Here is a 24,850-nt window from a genome sequence, read left to right as displayed (position 1 = left end):
GCTGCAGCACGCAGGATCTCTGGTCTTCAATGCAGTATGTGGGATCTAGTTCCCTGGCCAGGGATAGAACCTGGGTCCCCTGCACTGGGGGTACGCAGTCCTAACCAATTGACAACCAAAGAAGTCCCCAGAAGAGGAATTTCTAATTGCTGTATCCTTCTTTTACAATATACAGCTCAAAAATACCTAAACATAAAATGTTACATTTTCTTTTCAAGGTAGCCTCTGGGTCAGACAATAGGATAGGGTTCCAAATCTTAAAACTCTTACAAACTTGTTACATAATAACTATATTTCCTGAGTTCCTTTAAGAGATCCTTATGTCTTCCCTGCCAAGTAATTTGGATTTTTTCTGCAAAACTGCTAATTAAAGCCCCACTACAAACTGCAAAAATCAGGGTTTTTTTTTTTTTTTTGGTTTTCTCCCCAAAACAAAATTATTCACAAGCTTTTCATAATGACATCTATTCAATACAGAGAAACTACTACCACTATCCACTGAGAGTATTTCAGCATTTTAGAATTAAAGGAACCTACCTACCACGCTATTCTCATCAGCTTCCCTAAAGGAAAAAAGATCAAGAAGCAGAAACAGAGTGGACACTGTACAGCTTTGAAATCAGAATACTTAAGTTTGAGTCCTGACACCACTGTTTATTAATTTTATCACAATCAAGTTCACTTATTCATTGAAATACTTATTAAGCACTTACTCTGTTAAGACACTAAGGAAACAAAAACTTGACCTCCTTCAAGAACCACATAATGTGGGGAGAAAAGGAGGAGCTGCAGACTACTAAGAATAACAAAAGAACTTATAACAGAAGCAAAGGAGAGTGGAGCACAGTGGAGGGGACTGTCACCACATTATCACAATATTAATATCTAACAATACTACAGAGGGAAACCACGTGGTATTTAATTGCCAACATTTGCTCTAGTTGACCCCAGTCCAAATTTTTTTTCCTTTAATGACACAATTTGAAGCGATTGTTTTTCACTTCTTCAAAGAAAGCATAAAAAACAAATTCACATCAGTAAAAGGTGCTCCTATAGAGAATTAAAAACAGACATAAAACCCCAACATAGTAAACTTCACTACTGGCAGGTTGTTCTCTATTCCCTTGATTCTTAGAATCTCTTAGTAAACTGTCTTAAGCACCACACTAACGTAATCAAGAAACACATCTTTGGATAATAAAAATTTCAAATTCTAATTTAAAGAAAATTACAACATACCAAAATATGGACAGATCTGATGTTTCCACCAACATTTCCACCAAGGAATCTACCATTTTTGTGTGAAAAATTATTGTATTCATCATCTTTCCAAGTTCTCTGTGATCTGAAAGGCTAAGTGAAGCCTTAGAGACACTAGTATATGCCTGAAAAAGTAAAGAAAGAAACAAATGTAGTTTAGGTAATGACTTCAGGTATAGACCAAGTCTATAGGAAAAAAGAAAAAATACCCACTATTGAAGAATATTTAAAGTTTATTAAGAACATCATCTTTTAAAAACTGTCTACCGTGATTCAAACTTAAAATTCCTATCAAGAATTTCTTTATTACAGTAAACTGAAATACTATTCTTAAAACAGAATCTAATACATGGGTCATTCAGCTTGAACTCCTAAAGCAAGTGAAGCTACATATCAAAGATACAAAACAATGAATTGTCACATGGTGTCCCTACCAAGAGAAGTTTTCGACTTAGTTCAAGATAAAACACATATTCAAAACAGTAAGATGAAACTTAAGTACTGCACATGTTGACTCAGGAAGGTTTTTGATTATACTGAATCATTAAAAACTGGAGAGCATAACACACCGTACTAATTGACGAACTCTAGAGAAGCATTCTGAAGGTGGTAAAATTAGTGTTAAGTTGATAAAAAAGGCGACAGGTCTTAACCAAAACCATCAGGACAGGTTGTGAGGGAAAGAAATTCCACTAAGAGGTACCAACGCACTGAAAACAAAACCTGCCCTTGGGTGGTGGACATTTCACAAGCAAGGAAAACAATACGAGGGATGCCTACAGAATAAACATCATATATCATGCTGAAGAATTTGAACTTTTTGATAAATCACCAAAGAGTCTGTGTGATGGATAATAACTGCTTAGAAAGATTGTTCTATGCTGAGGTGGAAACAGAGAGGAGTGGAGAGGGAACAGGAGGCAGAGCTTCTTAGGAGGCAGTGGTGGTAACAATCCGGACAGGATAATGAGATGGTCCAGGGTGGTAAAGCTCAAAAGTGTTTAATCAGGGGAATGACTAGACATGGTAGGCAACACAAGAATTATGGTTGATGACCACGGTCCTGGCTTTTGGGAGGCATTCTTTCATGAATCTCACGTGTACTTACACACCTTGCTGGATACGCCAAGAAAGCACAGCCCAGACCACTCACTATCTCAGCCATTTCTCCAGGCCTTACAGCTACCAAACTTGAGAAAGAAAGTAATGTGTCCCTCTGGAACAAAGAGCAAATATGCTTCCTGTTGATGATGAAACAGAGGGTTCCTCAAACTCAGTCCTCCTTAGCTTAAGACGTGCCCAATGCATACACAGCATTCATCTGGGTCTCTCTGCACTACCCCCAAAAGACATGAAAGCAAGGGAAAAATAATGTATATATCTGGATGCTCATGGCACTTCCTGTGCAGTGAATTAAGTTCTCTGTCTCTAATCCAGGAGCCCCATGTCTTCTGCTAGTACCCATGAAACAGTAAAAGACTAAACAATTATTGCCTTTTAAGTAAGATAAAAATCAAATCTCAGTCTCTCCAGTGGGAAAAGGTCACTACACAGATGAGGTTACCATTCACTAAGGCAGGCGCATCACAAAGCAGAGCTCTATAATTTGATGTTTGTGTCTTCTACCAGAAAAAGGGAGAAAATGAAGAATGTGATGGCAATACAGTAATGGCAAGATGTATTCTGGACATTCATCACAAACTAAGTCTAACGGAAGTATAATTTACCTTTCATCAGTTTTAAAGTACAAAGAGGAACCAGTAGTGGCCATGAGTTCAATAAAGACTTCCACTAGCTGAGAATAATTTTAAAAATTCTGAATTAAAGTACTGTGAAAATAAATTCAGATGAAATGGATGGTGACAAAATGAGACAATTTAATTAAAAACTCATTTGAAATGCTTGACAACAGTGGAAGAAGAAACACACGTCATTTAAAAAAAAAAAAAACTGGTTTAAATAAAAGTCTAAAATATGAACTACCCAAGTAAATTAGAAGGCAAAGAGAATCAGTGACTGAAGATACTTAAGAGACTAATGGAACAAACAGCAGAATGAGATCCTAATTTAGGAAGAGAAAAAATGGCAGAGAATACATGTAGAGAGGGAGAACTCTTCTTTTAAGACTCCAAAGACCCCAGTGACGGTAACAAAGCGTACTATCACATTCCCTTAAAGGCTTATTCTTCTAGCCCTGCCCTACTCAAGAAGTGATACAGAGCTCTACATCTCTCTCTGGCCATACACTTACACCTAGTAACTCTTATCCTTCTACCAGATCACTGATCAAACTCAGATCATTCATATCTTTTGTGAAGATATTTTTCTTCCTGTAGTAATATTTTACATTAAGAAGGCTCTTTTCTTGCCCTTTCCTGTGTAAATGATTCTCCTACTCCAACTTGACCCATCTTTCAATGCGTGGGTAACAAGCTGTTTTCTCTACAAAGCCATTACTAGTAATTCCACTTGAAAAAACAACTTTCTCCTTCCTAAGAAAACTGTAATTAATTGATAATCATACTCTGTCACTGTACTGATAATCATACTCTGTCATTCTAACTTAAGCTTTTAAACCATTTAATTTTTCCCTATCTTTTATGCCTTGTCTCCAAAGCCAGATGTATAAAATATCCAAATGAGGATTATACTCAACTATGTAAGTTGTCAGTATTTTATCTCCCACATCCTGTAGCCTAGTCTGTGATCTTGAAACCCTAACAGTTGACTTGCTGTTAGTCATCTATGCAAACATCCTAGTTTCTGGACACTGCCTTCTACCTTGCATTTGTGTCCTCTTTTCCTAGTTAAGGCTTAGTTTTATGTCCCATTACTTTCATCCTTGGTATGTTTTGACCTATTCTCACTATAAAGTGAGAGTCTAATACACAACAGAAAGGAGTTGAGTGACTATTTGTCCTAATCATGGTTGAGAGCAATGCTATGCATTGAACTGTCATTCCCAAAAAGATATGTTGAAAGCATAATCCTTAATACTTCAGAATGTAACTTTATTTGGAAGTAGGGTCTTAACAGACATAAGTTAAAATTAGATCATTAAAATGGACTCTAATCCAGTATGAACAGTGTCTTTATAAAAAGAAGACATTTGGACAAAGAGATAAACAAAGAAGGAAGATGATGTGAAGAGAGAGAGCGATGTCATTAGAGCATTCTATCTATAGGCCACGGGAAAACAAAACATTCTCACAAAGGGATATATCAACTCTATACCCCTAATGCTCACTCTAAAGCTTCAAACATTGCTGTATGACTGCAATAGACAACGGTAAAATTCTCAAGTGAATTTTTCAAATGAGTAAGTCTAATAATTCTGGAAGTATTCAATAAGGGGTATTTGAAAGTCATCTAAATCTGTAAAATTCTCTGAACATAAATGTTGGTTTAGGAACTCCCACAAACTGAGAGTAAGAGGCTGAAAACAGTTCAAACTTTGTGACGATGACTTTCAAATTTTTTAATGTGTATGTATCCTTTGGCACAGTAATTCTATTTTCAGTCATTTAATAAGCATGACTTACATACTGTTTCGTGTTTTTTTTTGAACAAGAAAATGTTAATTTCTAAACTTTATTTTTAACTAGAAGAAAATAATGTATAATATATCTCAAGTATCTCAAGTATTCTTCCCTGATCTCCCACTAATCAGCTCTGCGATTTCAGGGAAGTTACTTAAAACATTACTAATTATCAACTCATATCTGTTACAATGGCTATTATAAAAAAGGTAATATATAAAGACAGTTGGTGAAGATGTGGAGAAAAGGAAATCTTGTTTATCAATGGTGGGAACGGAAATGGGTGCAGCCACTGTGGAAAACAGTACAGAGGTTCCTCAAAAACTATGAACAGAACTACCATATGCTCCAGCAATTCCACATCTGGTATTCATCTGAAGAAAAGGAAAACACTAACGCAAAAAGACATCTATATCCCTTTGTTCATTGCAGCATTATTTACAATAGTCACAACATGGAAACTACCCAAGCGTCCACTGATGGATGAATGAATAAAAAAATTATGGGGTACACACACACACACACACACACACACACACACACACACACATAACTAGAAATATTATTCAGCCATGAAAAGAGAAAGGAAATCTTGCTATTTGTGACAATATAGATGGGCCTTGAAGGTATTGTGCCTAATGAAAGAAGTCAGAGAAAGGCAAATATCATATGATCTCTCACTTACATGTGGAATCTAAAATGACAAAAACAAACCAAAATGAACAGAAGAAAAATCCAAACTCACATATACAGACAACAGATTGGTGTTTCCCAGAGGCAGGGAGTCAGGGGTAGATGAAATGGGTACAGCAGTCGTAAGATACAAACCTCCAGTTACAAAATAAATATATGCATCCTGAAGAGCAAAGTCAAATGGGCCTTAGGAAGCATTACTATGAACAAAGCTAGTGGACCTGATGGAATTCCAGCTGAGCTATTTCAAATCCTAAAAGATGATGCTGTGAAAGTGCTGCACTCAATATGCCAGCAAATTTGGAATACTCAGCAATGGCCACAGGACTGGAAAAGGTCAGTTTTCATTCCAATACCAAAGAATGTTCAAACTACTGCATAATTGTACTCATTTCACACACTAGCAAGGTCATGCTCAAAATCCTCCAAGCTAGGCTTCAACAGTACTTAAATCAATGTACAAGCTCAATTTAGAAAAGGCGGAGGAGCCAGAGATCAAAGTGCCAACATCTGCTGGATCACAGAAAAAGCAAGAGAATTCCAGGAAAACATCCACTTCTGCTTTATTGACTATGCCAAAGCCTTTGACTGTGTGGATCACAACAAACTGTGGAAAATTCTTCAAGAGATGGGACTACCAAACCACCTTACCTGCCACCTGAGAAACCTGTATGTAGGTCAAGAAGCAACAGTTAGAACCAGACATGGAACAACAGACTGGTTCCAAATTGGGAAAGGAGTACCTCAAGGCTATACATTGTCACCCTGCTTATTTAACTTATATGCAGACTACATCATGCGAAATGCTAGGCTGGATTGAACCACAAGCTGGAATCAGGATTGCGGGGAGAAATATCAATAACCTCAGAAATGCAGATAACACCAACCTTATGGCAAAAAGCAAAAATGAACTAAAGAGCTTCTTCATGAACGTGAATGAGGACAGTGAAAAACCTGGCTTAAAATTTAACATTCAATAAACTAAGATCATGGTATCCAGTCCCATCACTTCATGGCAAATAGACAGGGAAACAATGGAAGCAGTGAGGGACTTTATTATTTTGGGCTCCAAAATCACTGCAGATGGTGACTGAAGCCATGAAATTAAAAGATGCTTACTCCTTGGAAGAAAAGCTAGACAGCCTATTAAAAAGAAGAGACATTACTTTGTTGACAAAAATCCATCTAGTCAAAGCTATGGTTTTTCCAGTAGTCATGTACAGATGTGATGAGTTGGACCAGAAAGAAGGCTGAGAACTGAAGAATTGACGCTTACAATCTGTGCTATTGGAGAAGATTCTTGACAGTCCCTTGGACTGCAAGGAAATCGAACCCAGTCAATGCTAAAGGAAATCAACCCTGAATATTCATTTGAAGGACTTACGCTGAAGCTTCAATACTTTGGCCACCGGATGCAAAGAGCTGACACACTGGAAAAGATCCTGATGCTGGGAAAGACTGAAGGCAGGAGGAAAAGGGGATGACAGAGGATGAGACGGTGGGATGGCATCACCGATTCAATGGACATGAGTTTGAGCAAGCTTTAGGAGATGGTGAAGGACAGGGAAGCCCGGTTTGCTGCAACAGCAAAGTGTTGGACACAACTGAGCAACTGAACAACATGGGCTTCCCTGTTATGATAAAGACACTACCTGCAATGCAGGAGACTGGGGTTCAATTCTTGGGTCAGGAAAATCCCTTGGAAAAGACAATGGCTATCCACTCCAATATTCTTGCCTGGAAAATCCCATGGACAGAGGAGCCTGTTGGACTGCAGTCCATGTCGGGCATAACTGAGTGACTAACACTTTCATTGTCTTTCATGTGATATATAGGATGGTGACTATAATTATAATTAATAACACTGTATTATATATTTGAAAATTGTAAAGCGAGTAAATCTTAAAAATTCTCATCACAAGAAAAAAATAAACTTGTAACTACATATGGTGATGAATATTTACTAGATTTATTGTTGATCATTTCAAAATACACATATATACTGAAATCATTGCTGCATACCTGAAACTAACATAATGTTAAATGTCAATAATATCTCCATTAAAAAAAGGTTTTTCCTTGACGTAAAGACTATGTTAGTTATAACAATACAAAAGAAGTCTTTTCAATAGGTATACAAGGAATATTTTTTCATATTAAGTTATGCTCTCATGTTAACTGAGGTATTCAATAACAGAACGACAATGAAAATTAATGTTATTCTTACCTGTAATCGAAACCAATCTAATCTCATTCCTCTGAAATCAAATACTTCCCCATCTTCAACTACAGTAACAGAAAAAAGATTACAAAGCTAATTAATATTTTCCAATAACTTAAATCACACTTTAAAATTTAAGGGCTAGGACAATTCCACTTCTGGACGTATATACAAAAGAATACACCCATGTTCTTGTGTACACCAATGTTTACAGCAGCAGCATTCACAACAGCCAAAAAGTAGAAGTAACTAAAAAGTCCATAAACAGTGGATAAACAAAATATCATATATACACACAATGGTATATTATTCAGCCTGAAAAAGGGAGCAAATATTGTAGCATGGATGTCATGTCATGGATGACATGTTGAGGGAATGCTAAGTGAAATAAGGTAGTGATAGAAAGACAAATATTGTACAATTCACTTATGTGCAGTATCTAGAATAGTCGAACTCATAGAAACAAAGTAGAATAGTGGTTCCAGGGGCTGGGTGAAAGGAAAACGGGGAGTTGTTACTCTATAGCTACATTTTCAATTTCGCGGGATGAGAAATTCTGAATATTTATTGCACAACTATGTCAATACACTTAACTCTACTGAACTGTACACTTTTAAGTACTTAAACATAGTTAGAAATGGTAATGTGGTAAATTCTATTTTACGACAATTTAAAAATGATAGCTAAGAGTGAAATAATTCTCATATCCTATAAAGGTGATGAGGCAGCTGTGCTAAGAGAAGGGTAGTGTACAGATTTCTCTCTAAACCCCGTGATTCTCATTTTGCTTACATGTCAACTCAAAAGTACCTAAAACAGAGCATGAGGAATCCTGTGAATAGAAACTTTGGAAAGCATGCTGAAGTCCCACAAAGTAACTTTATTTTAACCAAATATCATCAGGCACGTTTATAGCAGATTCATTATATAAGTATGTTTAACTTAATTTATCAATTTATAAGTTTATCAAGTTATCAATTTATCAAGTTATAAGTTTATCAATATTAAGTTTGATAAAACAAATTTATTACTCAGAAATTTTGAAGGTTTCTGATAGTTTTTATTTAAAGAATATAAAACTAAAATATCCAGTCTACTGGAATGGAGGAGTATTCAACTAATGGAAAGGCAGTCTATGATATGACACCAACTTTTGAGATTGACAGATCTGAACTTAAGTTCCTATTCTAGAACTTAGTATCTGTTAAAAAAAGTGTGGGCAAACCATGTTGAATTAAGGTTAACCTTAAGCCTTAAGGCTTAAGTTTCCAAATGTGTTAAAAGTAATTAACAACTTTTTAACATTGATGAAGATTGAATAAGATAATATATATAAAGTGCTTGCCCAGATTAATCATTTCATTGATTACTGTCATAGGTAATGCCTGGACCGTAATATAAACTTTATTATGATATAGGGTGCTCATTTTTCTTTTTTATAATTACAAAATACCTTTTGCCTCAAAAATACCATTTTGCCTCCAGCTGAATATGAAGAAATGTCAAGCTATACTTCTTGTAAATATCACCACACATCCATCTTCGAAACCTTTGCTTCAGAGCAAAGTTAAAACAAAAGAGAAGAGATTAAATATGCTCCAAAGTAGGATAAGTAATACTATAAAAACTAACTGCTAAGTCCTCTCCTCGTTAACAGAATTTGAAAACCTAATGGCAAGAAAATACATTTCAATTTAAAAGACTTATTACCTTGTTTTACACTTAGAGAAGTCATAGTGTTAACAAAAGAGGACATGATGATTGATTCATCTTCAGGGCAAACAGAAAGATTCTGGAAAAAAAAAAGTGATAAAAATAATTATTAAAAACATCTAGTTGGGAAAAAATTCACAGGTCCATCAACTAGTAGGTGGATAAACTGATACATCCATAGTTAGAATTTTTTTAAGCAATAAATAAAACTGGAATGTTTATACATACAGTAACATGGATGAACTCAAAAACATGCTAACTAAAACAAATGAAAAACAAGGATGATTTCATTCACATGAAAAAAAAATTTTTTTTCAAGGCAAAAGTGACAAAAAAGCAGACAACGGGTTGTTGAGGATCTAGAGAGGGAATCAACTGCAAACGTGCACAAGAAAATTTTTAAATGTTGGAAATGTTCTTTATCTTGACTGGTGGTGGTGACATGAATGTATACAGCTGTCCAAATTAAAACAGTACACTTAGAACAAGTGATTTTTATCATGTATAAATTTTACCTCAACAAAAGTAGCACCAAAAAAAGCCCTCTGAAAATTGCTTAAAAAGTGAGTATTTAATAAACTATATCTGAAGTAGATGCTAAATGATAAACTTTTTAAAAAAGTATATGCTTATTAGCTCACAAAAACCATAGTTTTCACAACATTAAGACCTGTACAACCATGTAAATGCACACAGAGTTCTATACTGTACAATTAAAAATAGTTAAAATGACAACTTTAATGTTACATACATCTTTACCACAATTTTAAAATTTAAATTTAAGTTACCATTTTAGCCAATATTACAATGAACTATTTTCACAAGTTATCTTAGTTTTAAATTTAAATCCTAGCAAATGGTTAAAAAACTATGCATGTAAATACTGTACTTGCGGGTGGTAAAAAGCTCAGGCATTTAACACATTTAAACAGTGTTATTTGAATGTGTTATTACACATGTACTCATGAACGGTGCGATACTGATCAAGTCACATAGGGTCTTTTTTCTTCACTATACCTACCCTCAGAGCTGGTAATATACTATGGATAAATGTCCATTATTAATACTAGTATCAGTATTGCTGTTGCTACTATTACTGTATCAGAAAAATAAGAAATTAATTTTCTCAGTTCAGTTCACTCAGTCTTGTCCGACTCTTTGCGACCCCATGAATCACAGCACGCCAGGCCTCCCTGTCCATCACCAACTCCCAGAGTTCACTCAGACTCATGTCCATCGAGTTGGTGATCCCATCCAGCCATCTCATCCTCTGTCGTCTCCTTCTCCTCCTGACCCCAATCCCTGCCAGCATCAGGGTCTTTTCCAATGAGTCAACTCTTCGCATGAGGTGGCCAAAGTATTGGAGTTTCAGATTTAGCATCAGTCCTTCCAATGAACACCCAGGACTGATCTCCTTTACAATGAACTGGTTGGACCTCCTTGCAGTCCAAGAGACTCTCAAGAGTGTTCTCCAACACCACAGTTCAAAACCATCAATTCTTCGGCGCTCAGCTTTCTTCACAGTCCAACTCTCACATCCATACATGACCACTGGAAAAACCATAGCCTTGACTAGACGGACCTTTGTTGGCAAAGTAACATCTCTGCTTTTTAATATAACTAGGTTGGTCATAACTTTCCTTCCAAGGAGTAAGCATCTTTTAATTTCATGGCTGCAATCACCATCTGCAGTGATTTCGGAGCCCAGAAAAATAAAGTCTGATGCTGTTTCCACTGTTTCCCCATCTATTTCCCATGAAGTGATGGGACCAGATGCCATGATCTTAGTTTTCTGAATGTTGAGCTTTAAGCCAACTTTTTCACTCTCTACTTTCACTTTCATCAAGAGGCTTTTTTTTTCAGTTCCTCTTCACTTTCTGCCATAACGGTAGTGTCATCTGCATATCTGAGGTTATTGATATTTCTCCCGGCAATCTTGATTCCAGCTTGTGCTTCTTCCAGTCCAGCATTTCTCATGATGTACTCTGCATATAAGTTAAATAAGTAGGGTGACAATATACAGCCTTGACGTACTCCTTTTCCTATTTGGAACCAGTCTGTTGTTCCACATCCAGTTCGAACTGTTGCTTTCTGACCTGCATACAGGTTTCTCAAGAGGCAGGTCAGGTGGTCTGGTATTCCCATCTCTTTCAGAATTTTCCACAGTTTATTCTGATCCACACAGTCAAAGGCTTTGGCATAGTCAATAAAGCAGAAATAGATGTTTTTCTGGAACTCTCTTGCTTTTTCCATGACCCAGCAGATGTTGGCATCTCTGGTTCCTCTGCCTTTTCTAAAATTTTCTAAAATTTTCTCAGTATTGCTAAAATAATATAAGACACAAAAAGACATGGAGTAGCTTAAAATTTTTAATACTTTAACACAATCTATAAAATTAATAAATATCCAGTTAGTCATAGCAAACTTCAAACGCCACAAAGCCAGGAGTTGACTTACTTTTTAGACTGTGACAGCACAGTAGCCTTTGATTTATCTGGTATGTATGCTATGCTAAGTCACTTCAGTTGTGTCTGACTCTGTGCGACTCCATGGACAGCAGCCCACCAGGCTTCCCCGTCCCCAGGGTTCTCCAGGCAAGAACACTGGAGTGGGTTGCCATTTCCTTCTCCAATGCATGAAAGTGAAAAGTGAAAGTGAAGTCGCTCAGTCGTGTCCGACTCTTAGCGACCCCATGGACTGCAGCCTACCAGGCTCCTCCGTCCATGGGATTTTCCAAGCAAGAGTACTGGAGTGGGGTGCCATTGCCTTAATAACAATTTTTAAAAAATTAAAAACTGCATTGCTGTCCACCTGAAACTACCACATGTTAACTGGCTATACTGTGATATAAAATAAAAAGTTTTTTAAAAACAACTGCAGCAAAGCAGTAACACTTTGCTTTGGATAAAAGCAGCTTTTCTATTCCTTCTTTTAACAGACATTCTAGAAAGGAAGCGTATGAGCTCCATCTAGTGGATAAAAGAAGAAATAAACTAGGATAGTAAACTGTAAGCTGTTTATAACTGAGGGTAAACAATTACATGAACAGTTTTCTTCCTATTTGCATTTTTAGGTAGGTTTGAAAGAAAATGAGGATTTCAAAGTATGGTTATTTCTGGGGAAAATCAATAGTTTTAGATTCAGTTCACTCATTCAGTTGTTTCTGACACTTTGCGACCCCATGGACTGCAGCACGCCAGGCGTTCCTGTCCATCACCAACTCATGGAGCTTACTCAAATTCATGTCCATTGAGTCGGTGATGCCACCCAACCATCTCATCCTCTGTCGTCCCCTTCTCCTCCTGCCTTCAATTTTTCCCAGCATCAGGGTCTTTTCCAATGAGTCAGTTCTTCGCATCAGGTGGCCAAAGGATTGGAGTTTCAGCTTCAGCATTAGTCCTTCCAATGAATATCAGGACTGATTTCCTTTAGGATGGACTGGTTTGATCTCCTTGCTGTCCAAGGGACTCTCAAGAGTCTTTTGCTCTTTTGCTGTCTCTGACTTTTCATGTGGCCCCCAGTAATTTCTCATCCACACTAAGCCATGGTGATTTTCCTAAATATTAAATCTGATTTATGACTAACCTTCTCTTTTGAAGATCCTCTATAATTTGGTTACTGTACACCTCCACCCACCAAGGTAAAGAATTATTCCCTGCATGTGTTCACTTTAAGCTTTATACACCCTTAAGCATAATGCCCATCACACTGGAATACAACTAAATGTTTTCTTTGCTCTAGATAATGATCCCCTTGGCAAAATATGACCGTGACTTATTTACAGTTGTGACTTCACCATGAGACACAAGATTACTTTTGTAAATGTTTACTGAGCAAATAAATCAATTATTGGAAAGGAGGGAAATAAGAAACAAAAGGGAGAATGCTTTCAGTTTTTTACCTGCACAAGCTCATTGAGGACAACAGCATCAAAGCCAGAAAGGTACTGCACGTAATATCTCTGCATTACAGGTCCGTATTTCCTTACATGTGCTCTAAGCTCTTCCATATAAAATATTAATTCAGCAATGTGCCTTTTTTATTTAAGAAAAAACATTTCAAAAATTAAATTCACTTACTATCAAGGAAAATATGAATTGCCTTTGATATTGCTACATCAAGTTTTTTCCTTATAAAAAGCATTGTTAAATATTTAGTGTCAACTACTTTCTTTTTTATATTATCTCATATACAAAAAGAAACTATGGAAAGCAAAAAAGCAAGAATAAAAAACTGATAAAGGAAAATACAAAATAAAAATAAAATTAAGACAATTCATAAATGTATCATTAAAAAGTCATAAATAAAAGAAGGTTAGAGTATTAGGAAAAAGTAAGATTTTTGTGTATGCTATTATTTCTCTGATTCATTTAACTTCTGTTGAGGGACTGTGGACTAAAATAAGAAAAAATATATTACAAATGACACAGCTGTAACTCCGTTAGGATTATTATTCAAATTTTTGTGTAATAAATAATTCTGAAACATGAATCCTATAGGAAATACTATAGCACAAAAACACACCTCTGCAACAACCTAGAGTTCTAGTGATAAAACATTTCAGCTTTAATTCAAAGCTAAAGTTGACTTTGCATTCTAATTCATATCACCTAACAATGTATTTTAAATATTCCCTCCATTATGACAAACATGAAAAGCCTTCAAGTTTTTCAAAATAATTTTACTTTAGTCCCTAAATTCCATAGCCCATAAAGCAAATATACAAAACATATATTTTTTTAATGTTGCTAACTTACTTATCTATAAAGTCATCTGCACTCTTCTTTGGCATGTTATCTGCATGACGAAGTAGCCAGATAATTTCATCACGGGCAAAGGATAATGCCATAAAAACAAAAAGTGCCTGATAAGAAAAAAAAAATTTTTAATTTTAATGTGGCACATTTGTTGTAGCCGAAACAAGAATTAAATCAATTACCTTAGGACCCAGCAAGCCAGGCTGATCAGAGAGGACAGTAGCCAATTCTTTCAGTGCAGACCTTAAAAACTTGCGTCTTTCTCTGTGCATTGAACCACTATAGGAAAAGACAACCACCATTAGAGTTTATCTGTTTCTACTAAACTTATTACTGGCAATTAATTAACATCATTTCAGAGTCAACTTCCAAACTTTTCTTAGGAAACAGAAACCCTTAAAAATATCTTCTATGTGTTTGTCATTAAATGACTCTTCAATCTCGTCTTTATCCTTGCCTTTCTTGTGCTGCTATGGTAACTTTTTTCACTTCTACCTCTTAATTAAGATCCTATCAAACTTCAAGACCAACTCTTCAAAAAGTATTTCCCAATATAGAGATGTCTAATCCTGAAGAATTTCTGCCAGTTAAGTACCATATAGCCTAGAACTCTATAAAATGGACTGTGAAATCCTTAAAAATAAGCACTTTTTTTATTGTATACATTTTTGTCACTCCCATGTAGAATCAATAAATATACCTTAATAAATAAGTGATTATCTATATCCTCCTTTATTAAGTATATTGCTATTAAATATATCATTGTTTAGTCACTTAGGCATGTCTGACTCCTTTTGCAACCCTATGGACTTAAAACTGACTAAATCAAAGCTATATTCATTAAGGTACTGGGATGAAATCTATTTGGTGCTATTGTTCAAAAAGAAAGATGAGGAAAGGATAATCATAAATATTCATGTAATGGGTATCTTAAAAATAAAATACAAATTAGAAAAAATTTATTCTCACAAATTAACAACAACAAAAAAAATCAAAGAATATTCCAAATATTCCAACTCCTCATACTGTTCAAAATATAAATCATTCCAAAAAAGTTTTAAACTTTAGATAGTTGCAAAAAAATGACACCCCACAAACAGATGGGGAAAAAATGGAAACAGTGACAGACTTTATTTTCTTGGGCTCCAAAATCACTGCAGTTTGTGAATGAAGCCATGGAATTAAAAGACGCTTGCTCCTTCCAAGAAAAGCTATGACCACCCTAGACAGCATATTATAAAAGCACAGCCATCACTTTGCCAACAAATGTCCGTATAGTCAAACGTAGTCAAACGTATGGCTTTTTCAGGAATCACGTACGGATATGAGAGTTGGACCATAAAGAAGGCAAAGTGCCGAAGTATCGATGCTTTCAAACTGTGGTGCTGGAGAAGATTCTTGAGAACCCCTTGGACTACAAGGAGATCCAACCAGTCCATCCTAAAGGAAATCAACCCTGAACAGTCATTGGAAGGACTGATGCTGAAGCTCCTATAGTACTTTGACCACTGGATGCTAAGAGCCGACTCAGTGGAAAAGACCCTGGTGTTGGCAAAGATTGAGGGCAGGAGCAGAAGAGAGTGACAGAGGATGAGATGGTTGGAAGTCATCATCAACTCAATGGACATGAGTCTGAGCCAACTCCAGGAGATAGTGAAGGACAGGGAAGCCTGGCTGTGCTGCAGTCCACGGGGTAAAAAAAGAGTTGGACACGACCGAGAGACTGAACAACACATCTATTATATGCCAAAATTCTAAGGAAAAGAAATATGCAACACGAGAAATTTAACTCTGACACCACAGATTAATTTTGAAGACACACTAAAATCCAACCTTTACCTATGTGACCTTAGGTTCTAGTTCTCTTAAGCTCCAGACTCTCATCAAGAAACAGGGATGAGGACACCTGACTCAAGATGTATCTTTCATGATATCTAACATACAGTACTTTCACAATGTTAGCATAATTCTAACGACAAGCTTTCTACTTACTGAAAATAATAAGCTCATCTGGTGTAGTATCTAAATAGTAAGTGGGTAATGTTTTGATTATTTTACTATACAGGGTTGCTGCAAGGAGTATTACCATCAAGAGAAGATAGAAACACTATGTTAATGAATGATAAGAATTACTACTATATAAGCACTTTATTTGGGTGAAAAACATGCATGAGGAAATAATAAACTATCAGTTCAGTTCAGTTAGCAATAAATAAAGATGATTTAAATTCCTAATATCTATGTTATAGCCTAAGCCTAAATTCTAAAATTTCTTGTAGTTTTATATTTTCACCTATGACTGTGGTGTTATCTTTTCTCTGCCTTGTAGAAATACTGATGGATCAGACAGTGTTATCTCTACTGTACCTAGACTTACTAAAGAAGATATTCTATACAAGTATACCATGTAACAATTAAATAAATTACCAAATTATTTCTTGAGAAAATTGAAAAGTTGTTCAAACATTCTAAATACACTAATATCTAGTTTAAGTTATCTACATTTTCTAATAAAATATATTTACTAATATTTGGGAAAGGTATGGGATTACATACTTTGAAAAATAAACACCATTGGGGGGAGTGCACATGAAGTAGTACAAAAATCATCATAACTTGCCAAGTATTGGTACCAGAGCATAGGAGCAATAAGAGAAGGAATGACACCAAAATAAATCCCTCTGTATGGTATTCCTTAAGAGCATGTTAACACTTAAAAAATATTAAAAATCTGTCCATACTAATACCAAGATGACTATATACAGTTATAAACATGTTTCTCATTGATTGAAAGTCCTCTACTTCTACTGCCACATCTCACACACCATTAATCTGCACTCACTTCAGCAAAATAATGCTTTAAGAAAGGAATTCTTGATCAAAAGTTTCACAGATAAGTTAAAACCACTTACGCATGTGACACAGCTGCCTCTTTGCATTCTCTTATGTCATTAATACGCTTATTATACCTATGAGCCAAAAAAAAAAAAAAATTGGAAGTTTTGGTCAATAACAGTAAAAACAAGTTAGTCAAATACTAGTCAACTAAAAATGTCTTATTATCAACAAGAAAAACTGGCTCTCAAACTGGAAATACATGGAAGAAGTCTACCCACATCATTTTGAGCACCTTAAGTACCCCATTGGCTCTTCCTAAAATAATACATCTTGTATTACATTAAAATTCAGTAATAAAATTAAATTCACAAAGCAGACTTTTATTTTCTTAAATCTCCAATAGGGACACTAAATTATACTTCTAAAATAATGAACAGTGATTTCCAAAAACTGCAAGTGCTGAAAAAGCTATTACTTCTGGCTTTTTATGCTACCTCATAAGCATAAAAAAATTTCTCAAGGCACATATACTAGGAACAGAAATTTTGTGGTGGTCCAGAAAACTGGAGCAGGGAAGCATTTGATTACTTTAAATTATTTTAAGGGATAGACCTACAGATGATTATTACTCACCATTTTTTTTAAAAAGCACATTTTTTTCAAATTAAAAAAACATTTAAAATAGAAGACACTGAATACAAGCATCAAATAGTCTAAAGGTGCCATCTATAAAATAAACTCTAATAAATATATGCTAATTTCCTGGCTACTAAATACATAAAAATTCAAAATTCCTAAAATGTTAAAGAAAAATTATCTTCCTAACCACTTATACCAAGAACTTCAATTTCTAAATTAAGTATGCTAAGATTTGTGTATTCTTTAAGCAAATGCCGTAATTCTGTAACCACTGATCTGTATAAATTATGAGTTTTCATACTTATGGTCTGACTTGTTAATTACTATAATCCACATTTTAAATTGGATCACTCATTCACGATTTAAAAAAAAATTAAAACTTTTCAACTTTAAATACAGAAATTCTTAAATGGTAAATTTAACACAGAAAAAGCACAGCAAAGGAATTTCAAGAGGTCCAGTGGTTAGTACTTGGTGCTTTCACTGTGGTGGGTCTCAGTTCAATCCCCGGTCTAGGAACTAAGATCCCACAAGTCATGTGGAGTGGCCAGGAAAAAAAAAAAAAAAAGGTATAATGAAAAGACAATTGGTTTCATGAAGCCATTAAACTTATCTGTACCATATATACCTTAGGCTCACTCAATATTCAGAAACTCTCTGGTTCTAAGTGTTTACATATATTTAAATATAATTCCCCAGAGAGGATGTCAATATGCTAAGACATAAGTTTCAGGATTTTTGTTCTGAATCACTTTGAAAATGACAAAGCTCACAACTAGGATATTTCCAGGTACTCCACCATCTAAAATAAAAAGTAAACTGAGAGCTGAAAAATACAGAGGGTACCGTTTCTCACACTATGGCTGAGAGCCTACCTGCATGAGAATGTCAGAATCCCTTATGGCGACAGAAATCAAAACAGAGACCACCTGTGTAGGCTAGGGGAAAATGGACCAGGGGCAGCAGTACTGACCAGAAAGAGGCACAGGAGAATTTTCTGGGGACAATGGAAATATTCTGTATCTTGATCTAAGGGGTCACCAGCAGTATTCGTACACAAAATTATTGAGTTGTTCATTTAAAATTTATGCATTTTTCTGTCTGTAAATTTACCTCAATAAACTACTGGGGGGAGGCGGTGGGAGAAAAGGGCAGATTTCTTTACCTCTCCAAAATATAGATACAGGGGATTTAGGAGGTTAGGGGTGATGCCCAGGAACCTGGATTTTAATTCACATCCCAGGGTACTTCATATGCATACTAAAATCTGAGATGGTATACTGGCTTACACTGTCAGTACTAGACATATCTTTACATTTTAATAACTAATACATTTTTTAAAATCTGAATTTCATTTAGGACATTATTGAATCGGATATGAAATAAATGTAGGGGAATTTCACTTCCATGAAGCTGACAAACCCAACCCAATTATTCAATATTTTTAGGTCCAATAGATCCCAAGATATTTTAGATACTCCTAATTTCAAAAGATTTTATAAAGGCTACCAAGTGTGAGTTCAACTTGTTTTTATATACTGGCTACAGAACCAAAAGTGGAAAAAAAAGCAAGCATTAAAAATTCCAAGGGAACAAATTTAAGAATTATTTGTGTTACAAGGAATGAGTATAAATGAGTCAGTTGGAATACTTCCTCATTATAAGGAAACATGATTTCCTTTTTGCAGTGGTCTGACTTCTGCAATGGCTATAAATAATTAATGAAGTATTTTTGATTGATTCATACACTTTTTTAAATGCACTGCATTCTAAAATACATTTCTAAAAACTTCATAATTCCTAAAATGTACATTGTGCTTTCAGTCATATTTATGTCTAAAACCATATAATGATACACAAAAGAGATCATATCTTCTTTCTCCTAGAATACAAATTTTGAAACAGCAGAAACACCAGATACTTCAGTCTGTGAAGTAACCTGTAAAAAACATCAGGATCATTGTTAAAAAATACTTGGTTTGACTGACAAGTTGGTACAGATTGTATTTTCTCACATAATGTGAGTCTTCTCTACCCTAGAACATCAACACATATTCCACTCACTACTTTTCTCCAAAAAAGACAAAATAATTGAAAATGACATACCCTCGAATGTTTACAAATAAGTCTTCTGCAGCTTTATGAATGTGGAAAACTTCATCTCGAAAAAGAGAGAGGCAAGAGCTACTTTGAAGAGCTAGCTTCCAAAGGTTCAGTGCTGTTGCATCAGTATTTAGGATCCCATGGCACAAAATAAAGCCAACTTGAAACAAAAGGAAAAGAAATAGAAAATAAAAAGTTTTCCTAAGTTAGGTTATTTGAGTTTACAGGGTAGCTTTTTAAAAATAAGAAACATAAATACAGTCACTTAAACTGAGGCTTTTAAGTGACAGGTAATAATACATATACATACAAGATGGCAACAATATTTCTCTTTTTCAATAATTTTCTGTTCTTTGTGGCACCCCACTCCAGTACTCTTGCCTGGAAAATACCATGGACGAAGGAGCCTGGTGCGCTGCAGTCCATGGGGTCGCTAGGAGTCGGACACGACTGAGCGACTTCATTTTCACTTTTCACTTTCATGCATTGGAGAAGGAAATGGCAACCCACTCCAGTGTTCTTGTCTGGAGAATCCCAGGGACGGGGGAGCCTGGTGGGCTGCCGTCTACGGGGTCCCACAGAGTCGGACACGACTGTAGTGACTTAGTAGTAGTAGTACTTTGCAAAACCAGTGCTTTTAACTGACTTTAACAAATGAGTAAAAGGTATTTTAAGCTAGAGATCAGAAGCTACCAATTTACATATATACAATTATCCTTACAGTTGTTACAGTAACTGAAAAAAAAAGCTACTCTTCTAAGTCATTACAGGAAATGAAATAGCATGTCACAATTTCACAGCAAATTATAGTTTGTACTAATTTAGTCTTCTGACATATATTATCTGATAAGATTACCACAGAGTGGAAAGACCAGTGGTATCCTTCTTTTACAACTGAAGAAATGAGGGTCAGTGACTTGCCTACAGTCACACTAATAAAGTACTAGAACCAGACTTTTCCTCAAGTAGTTACCCTTAAAGGCCAATATTCTTTCAGTATGTTCCATGGCTCTCTATTCTATAAATTTAAGTACCTTACCTTCGGTCATCTGATTTAGAAATTCTTCAAAAATGTGTAATCCTGTATGTTTACTGAGGTCTTCCCTGACCCTCTATTAGAGGCCATAAAACCTCATCTTTCATTCCTAGAAAGTGAAAGTCGCTCAGTCCTGTCCGACTCTTTGTAACCCCATGGACTGTCCATGGAATTCTCCAGGCCAGAATACCAGAGTGGGTAGATTCTACCCACTAGAGTGAGTAGAAGATTCCCTTCTCCAGGGGATCTTCCCAACCCAGGGAGCAAACCCACGTCTCCTGCATTGCAGGCAGATTCTTCACCAGCTTAGCCACAAGAGAAGCCCAAGAATACTGGAGTGGGTAGCCTATCCCTTCTCCAGCGGATCTTCCCGACCCAGAAATTGAACCGGGGTCTCCTGCCTTGCAGGCAGATTCTTTACCAACTGAGCTATGAGGAAAGCCATAAAACCTCATCTTTCATTCCTAGAACATGTACTCAATGCTTATTATAAACTAGGTATCATGCTGGGCCAGTTAAGAACAATTCTATTTTCTGTAAGATTTCCCTCTGATTCTCAACAGTCATTTCAATCTTTAAACTTCTCAATCACTAACATTTAACTTGCCCTGCATCTTTTATTCTTAAATATTCCTTTCAAAGGGCCACTACACAGGCAAACTAACTCTTTAGGTAGGCATATATTGTAGGATTATACATACAGAAGTACATTTATTAATAACTTCCTTAAAAATCCCTGAAATATATTAAGATGTTTTTTATACTTAGGGTCCCTAAATGCAAATCTAATTATTTGATCTGGTACATAACCAAAGAAACAAAACACCTTTATGGAAATTTTTACAATCCTCAAGAGAAGTTCTGTGAAAATTTTTGCCTCATGCACTGATACATGATACTCTAATCCCTTTACTAAAATGAGATTTCACTTAGTGTCTTGTACCTCAATTTATACTTAGACTCATAACACTTCTGTTGATAATAAAAGTTTCTCTGAGAATATTATCAGTGTCATTATGGGTCATTGTAAACTTTACTTACATAAGACATGGGTTATATTATAAAGTATATTCATTTATTATAAGGTCAATAAAAGGTAAATTAAAATAGCCCAAGATTAGGAAGATAGTCTATTAACTAAACCACACATTAACCTCCTTTCCCCACTAAGTTCTTGGCAAAAGGACGGAAAAAAAAATTTTTTTTCAGTCATAAAAATGTAGGAAATAAGACAAAATCAATACTAAACAAGAAAGTTGGAGAAAATCTTTGAAGAGAGAAAGACTGTACTATTAATTTAAAAAGAGATCTTCCATAAGGAGTCATCTGGGTACAGTCAATAAAGTAAGAACAAATCCTGAAAAGAGTACCAGGATAAGTTACTGTATAAAGTTACTGTGTTAGTCACTCAGTCATGTCTGACTGTTTATGATCCCATGAACTCCAGCCCGCAAGACTCCTCTGTCCATGGAATTCTCCAGGCAAGAACACTGGAATGAGTAGCCATTCCCTTGTTCAGGGCATCTTCCTAACCCAGGAATCGAACCCAGGTTTCCTGCACTGTAGGCAGATTTTTTACTGTCTGAGCCACCAGGGAAGCCCCAAGTTACTGTGAAATCGCATTCAAAGGAGCTGGATCCTCAACATTCCAGACCCTCAACATCCCTCATGCTACGTGCTAAGTCACTTTAGTAGTGTTTGACTCTGTGACTCTGAGGACTGTAGCCCGCCAGGCTCCTCTGTCCAAGGGATTCTCCAGGCAATAATACTGGAGTGGACTGCCATGCTCTCCAGGGGATTTTCCCAATCCAGGGATTAAACCTCTTATGTCCCCTGCATTAGCAGACAGGTTCTTTACCACTAGCACCACCTGGGAACCCCCAACAACCCTTAGCCCCAGGCTAGAATCTAGACCAGTGATTCTCAAACTTTGGCTTCCTATCAGAATCACTGGGAAGGCTTATTAAATCACAGGTTGCTGGGATCCATTCAGAGTTTTTCATCAGAAGTCCTAGGATGGAAATCAATATTCCGCATATCTAATAAGTTTCAAGGTGATACTACTACTCTTTCAACTAACCTACAGCAAAGCTGTAAAGAAAATAGACTATCTTTTATAGAAAGTTCTAGTGCAGGAATTGGTGTCAAAAACAGAAAAGTAAAAAAAAGTGGGAGGGAGAGAGAAGTGCAAAGTTTGATGTAACTCTATTAAATTCTACTCAAGGCTCAAATAAATGAAAGCAGCAAAACTGAGCAAACTGTCTTGACTTTTGGCAGTTGCAGCTCTCCCGAATTAATTTGCCTTTTCCATGCCCAGGCATCCTCCATTAGGGTATTCTGCCTTCTGACTTCACCTCACTGCTCATTACACAAAGCCTTGCATTCATTACTCCCATTTAAGTAGTGGGACTGGGCTTCCCTGGTGGTTCTGATGGTAAAGAATCTGCTTGCAGTGCAGGAGACCTGGATTCAATCCCGGGTCGGGAAGATCCCTTGGAGAAGGAATGGCTACCCACTCCAGTATTCTTGCCTGGAGAATTCCATAGACAGAAGAGCCTGATGGGCTACAGTCCATGGGGTTGCAAAGACTCAGACAAGACTAAGCGACTAACACTTTGAACACTTTCAAGGTAGAGACTGGATAGAAATAGTTCTATATAACATCAGAGGTCACTCAAGCCACCTAACTACTAATCACATGGGTTCTTCATCCATATATCCATAAACATAAAACAATCAAGGATCACCATGCTTTTGAGCAAAATTAATACTCCGAAAGCTGTCTTTTTAAATCCACAAAAGCATAAAAACCTTAACAATCATTACAGAAAAAAATATAAGGATCACAAACCTGATCAATGTAAAAGTTATAATTAATAAAAATGGCTAAGGACAGGCAACGTGTGTTAAATTCTTCCTCTTTCTTACTAGTAACAGCATTACTCAAACCGCCAGTGCATGAGATTAAGTATAGAACTCAGAGTATTTAGAAACTTTCATTTAGAAAAATTTTCACTGATAGCAACTTAGGGGTAGAAACCTAGTAACAATCAAATTGTTAGATTAAATATTTAATTGTTAGATTAACACTTAAATATTGAATCTAATAATTAAAATGTAGGCTTTTATTTCATCTTTGCTTATTATTTTATTTCTGATAATTCCACTAATTCAGTTTCAATGTATTTTATAAAAAAGTACCAGTCCAAAAATCACTAAGAAAGAAAAATTGGTCATTCACCAGTTTTAGAAACAGTATAATAAAAAGTCATCAAATAATACCTAAATGTTAATAAATTAAGAAACAAGAACTATAAGAACTAAAAAGTACAAACTGCTCAAAATTATTCCCCTCTGCAAGTGGACCTGGGGGTGGTAGAAAAAATTATATTATAGCAGTTTTCATTTATACGGTATCTGTGTGTCTATTTCTCTCATAGTTTGTGAACTCTGTAGGCATGCAAACAAGTAATTTTATTTCCCATGCAAACATATGAGATGTCTATTATATGTACTAAAATAATTTAAAAACCAAAACAACTGAATAAATGCAGTACCAAGAAAATGATTAAAAATAAAAATTTACTTTTGATGGCCTTGTTGAGAGGCAATATAATGTAGACCACGAGCCTTGAAAGTCCTCTTTGTCACTTACTTGTCATGTGGACTAAACTTTAATTCCTCATCTATCAACTAGACCAACCTACTCTAACCAGATCAATATAAGGACTGGATGATGCACACAGAAGGCTTAGCACAGTGCTTGGTATTAAAGCAATCCATGTACTGTTATTTCTTTCTAAAACTTAAATCTGAGGAACAGTCATAAAACTAACCAATTTTACTTACAGATAATCCATTTTTCCATGGCATCCAAAGAGAGATATTCACAAGGCATCTTAAAAAAGAAAATATAAATTTGTGATTTAACGGAAAAAATTCTGCACTGAGTCACTCCTCCTCTTCCTTCTAAGAAGTCTGACTACTCAATTCTTGGTTCAAATACCACCACAACATAGTTGAAAAACTGGATGCAAGTTTTATAACCTAT

General features: G+C 35.7%; 1 protein-coding gene across 2 annotated transcripts in view; it reads right to left on the bottom strand.

The window, feature by feature from the left end:
- Positions 1-24,850, bottom strand: part of NCKAP1 (NCK associated protein 1) — a 105,779-nt gene that overhangs the window by 38,219 nt on the left and 42,710 nt on the right. For both annotated transcript variants that reach the window (XM_024979807.2, XM_024979808.2), the window contains 9 exons: positions 24,649-24,697; positions 19,767-19,923; positions 17,096-17,152; positions 14,366-14,462; positions 14,184-14,290; positions 13,328-13,460; positions 9,424-9,505; positions 7,720-7,778; positions 1,240-1,385 (listed from right to left, as the gene is read on the bottom strand). In XM_024979807.2, coding sequence (XP_024835575.1) covers positions 1,240-1,385; positions 7,720-7,778; positions 9,424-9,505; positions 13,328-13,460; positions 14,184-14,290; positions 14,366-14,462; positions 17,096-17,152; positions 19,767-19,923; positions 24,649-24,697 — 887 coding nt within the window. The remainder of the gene's footprint in view (positions 1-1,239; positions 1,386-7,719; positions 7,779-9,423; positions 9,506-13,327; positions 13,461-14,183; positions 14,291-14,365; positions 14,463-17,095; positions 17,153-19,766; positions 19,924-24,648; positions 24,698-24,850) is intronic.

Source organism: Bos taurus, chromosome 2 (assembly GCF_002263795.3).
Source record: "Bos taurus isolate L1 Dominette 01449 registration number 42190680 breed Hereford chromosome 2, ARS-UCD2.0, whole genome shotgun sequence".
Taxonomy (NCBI): Eukaryota; Metazoa; Chordata; class Mammalia; order Artiodactyla; family Bovidae; genus Bos; species Bos taurus.
Note: the sequence above shows the minus strand (reverse complement) of the source record. Positions and strands in the feature narration are given on the sequence as shown.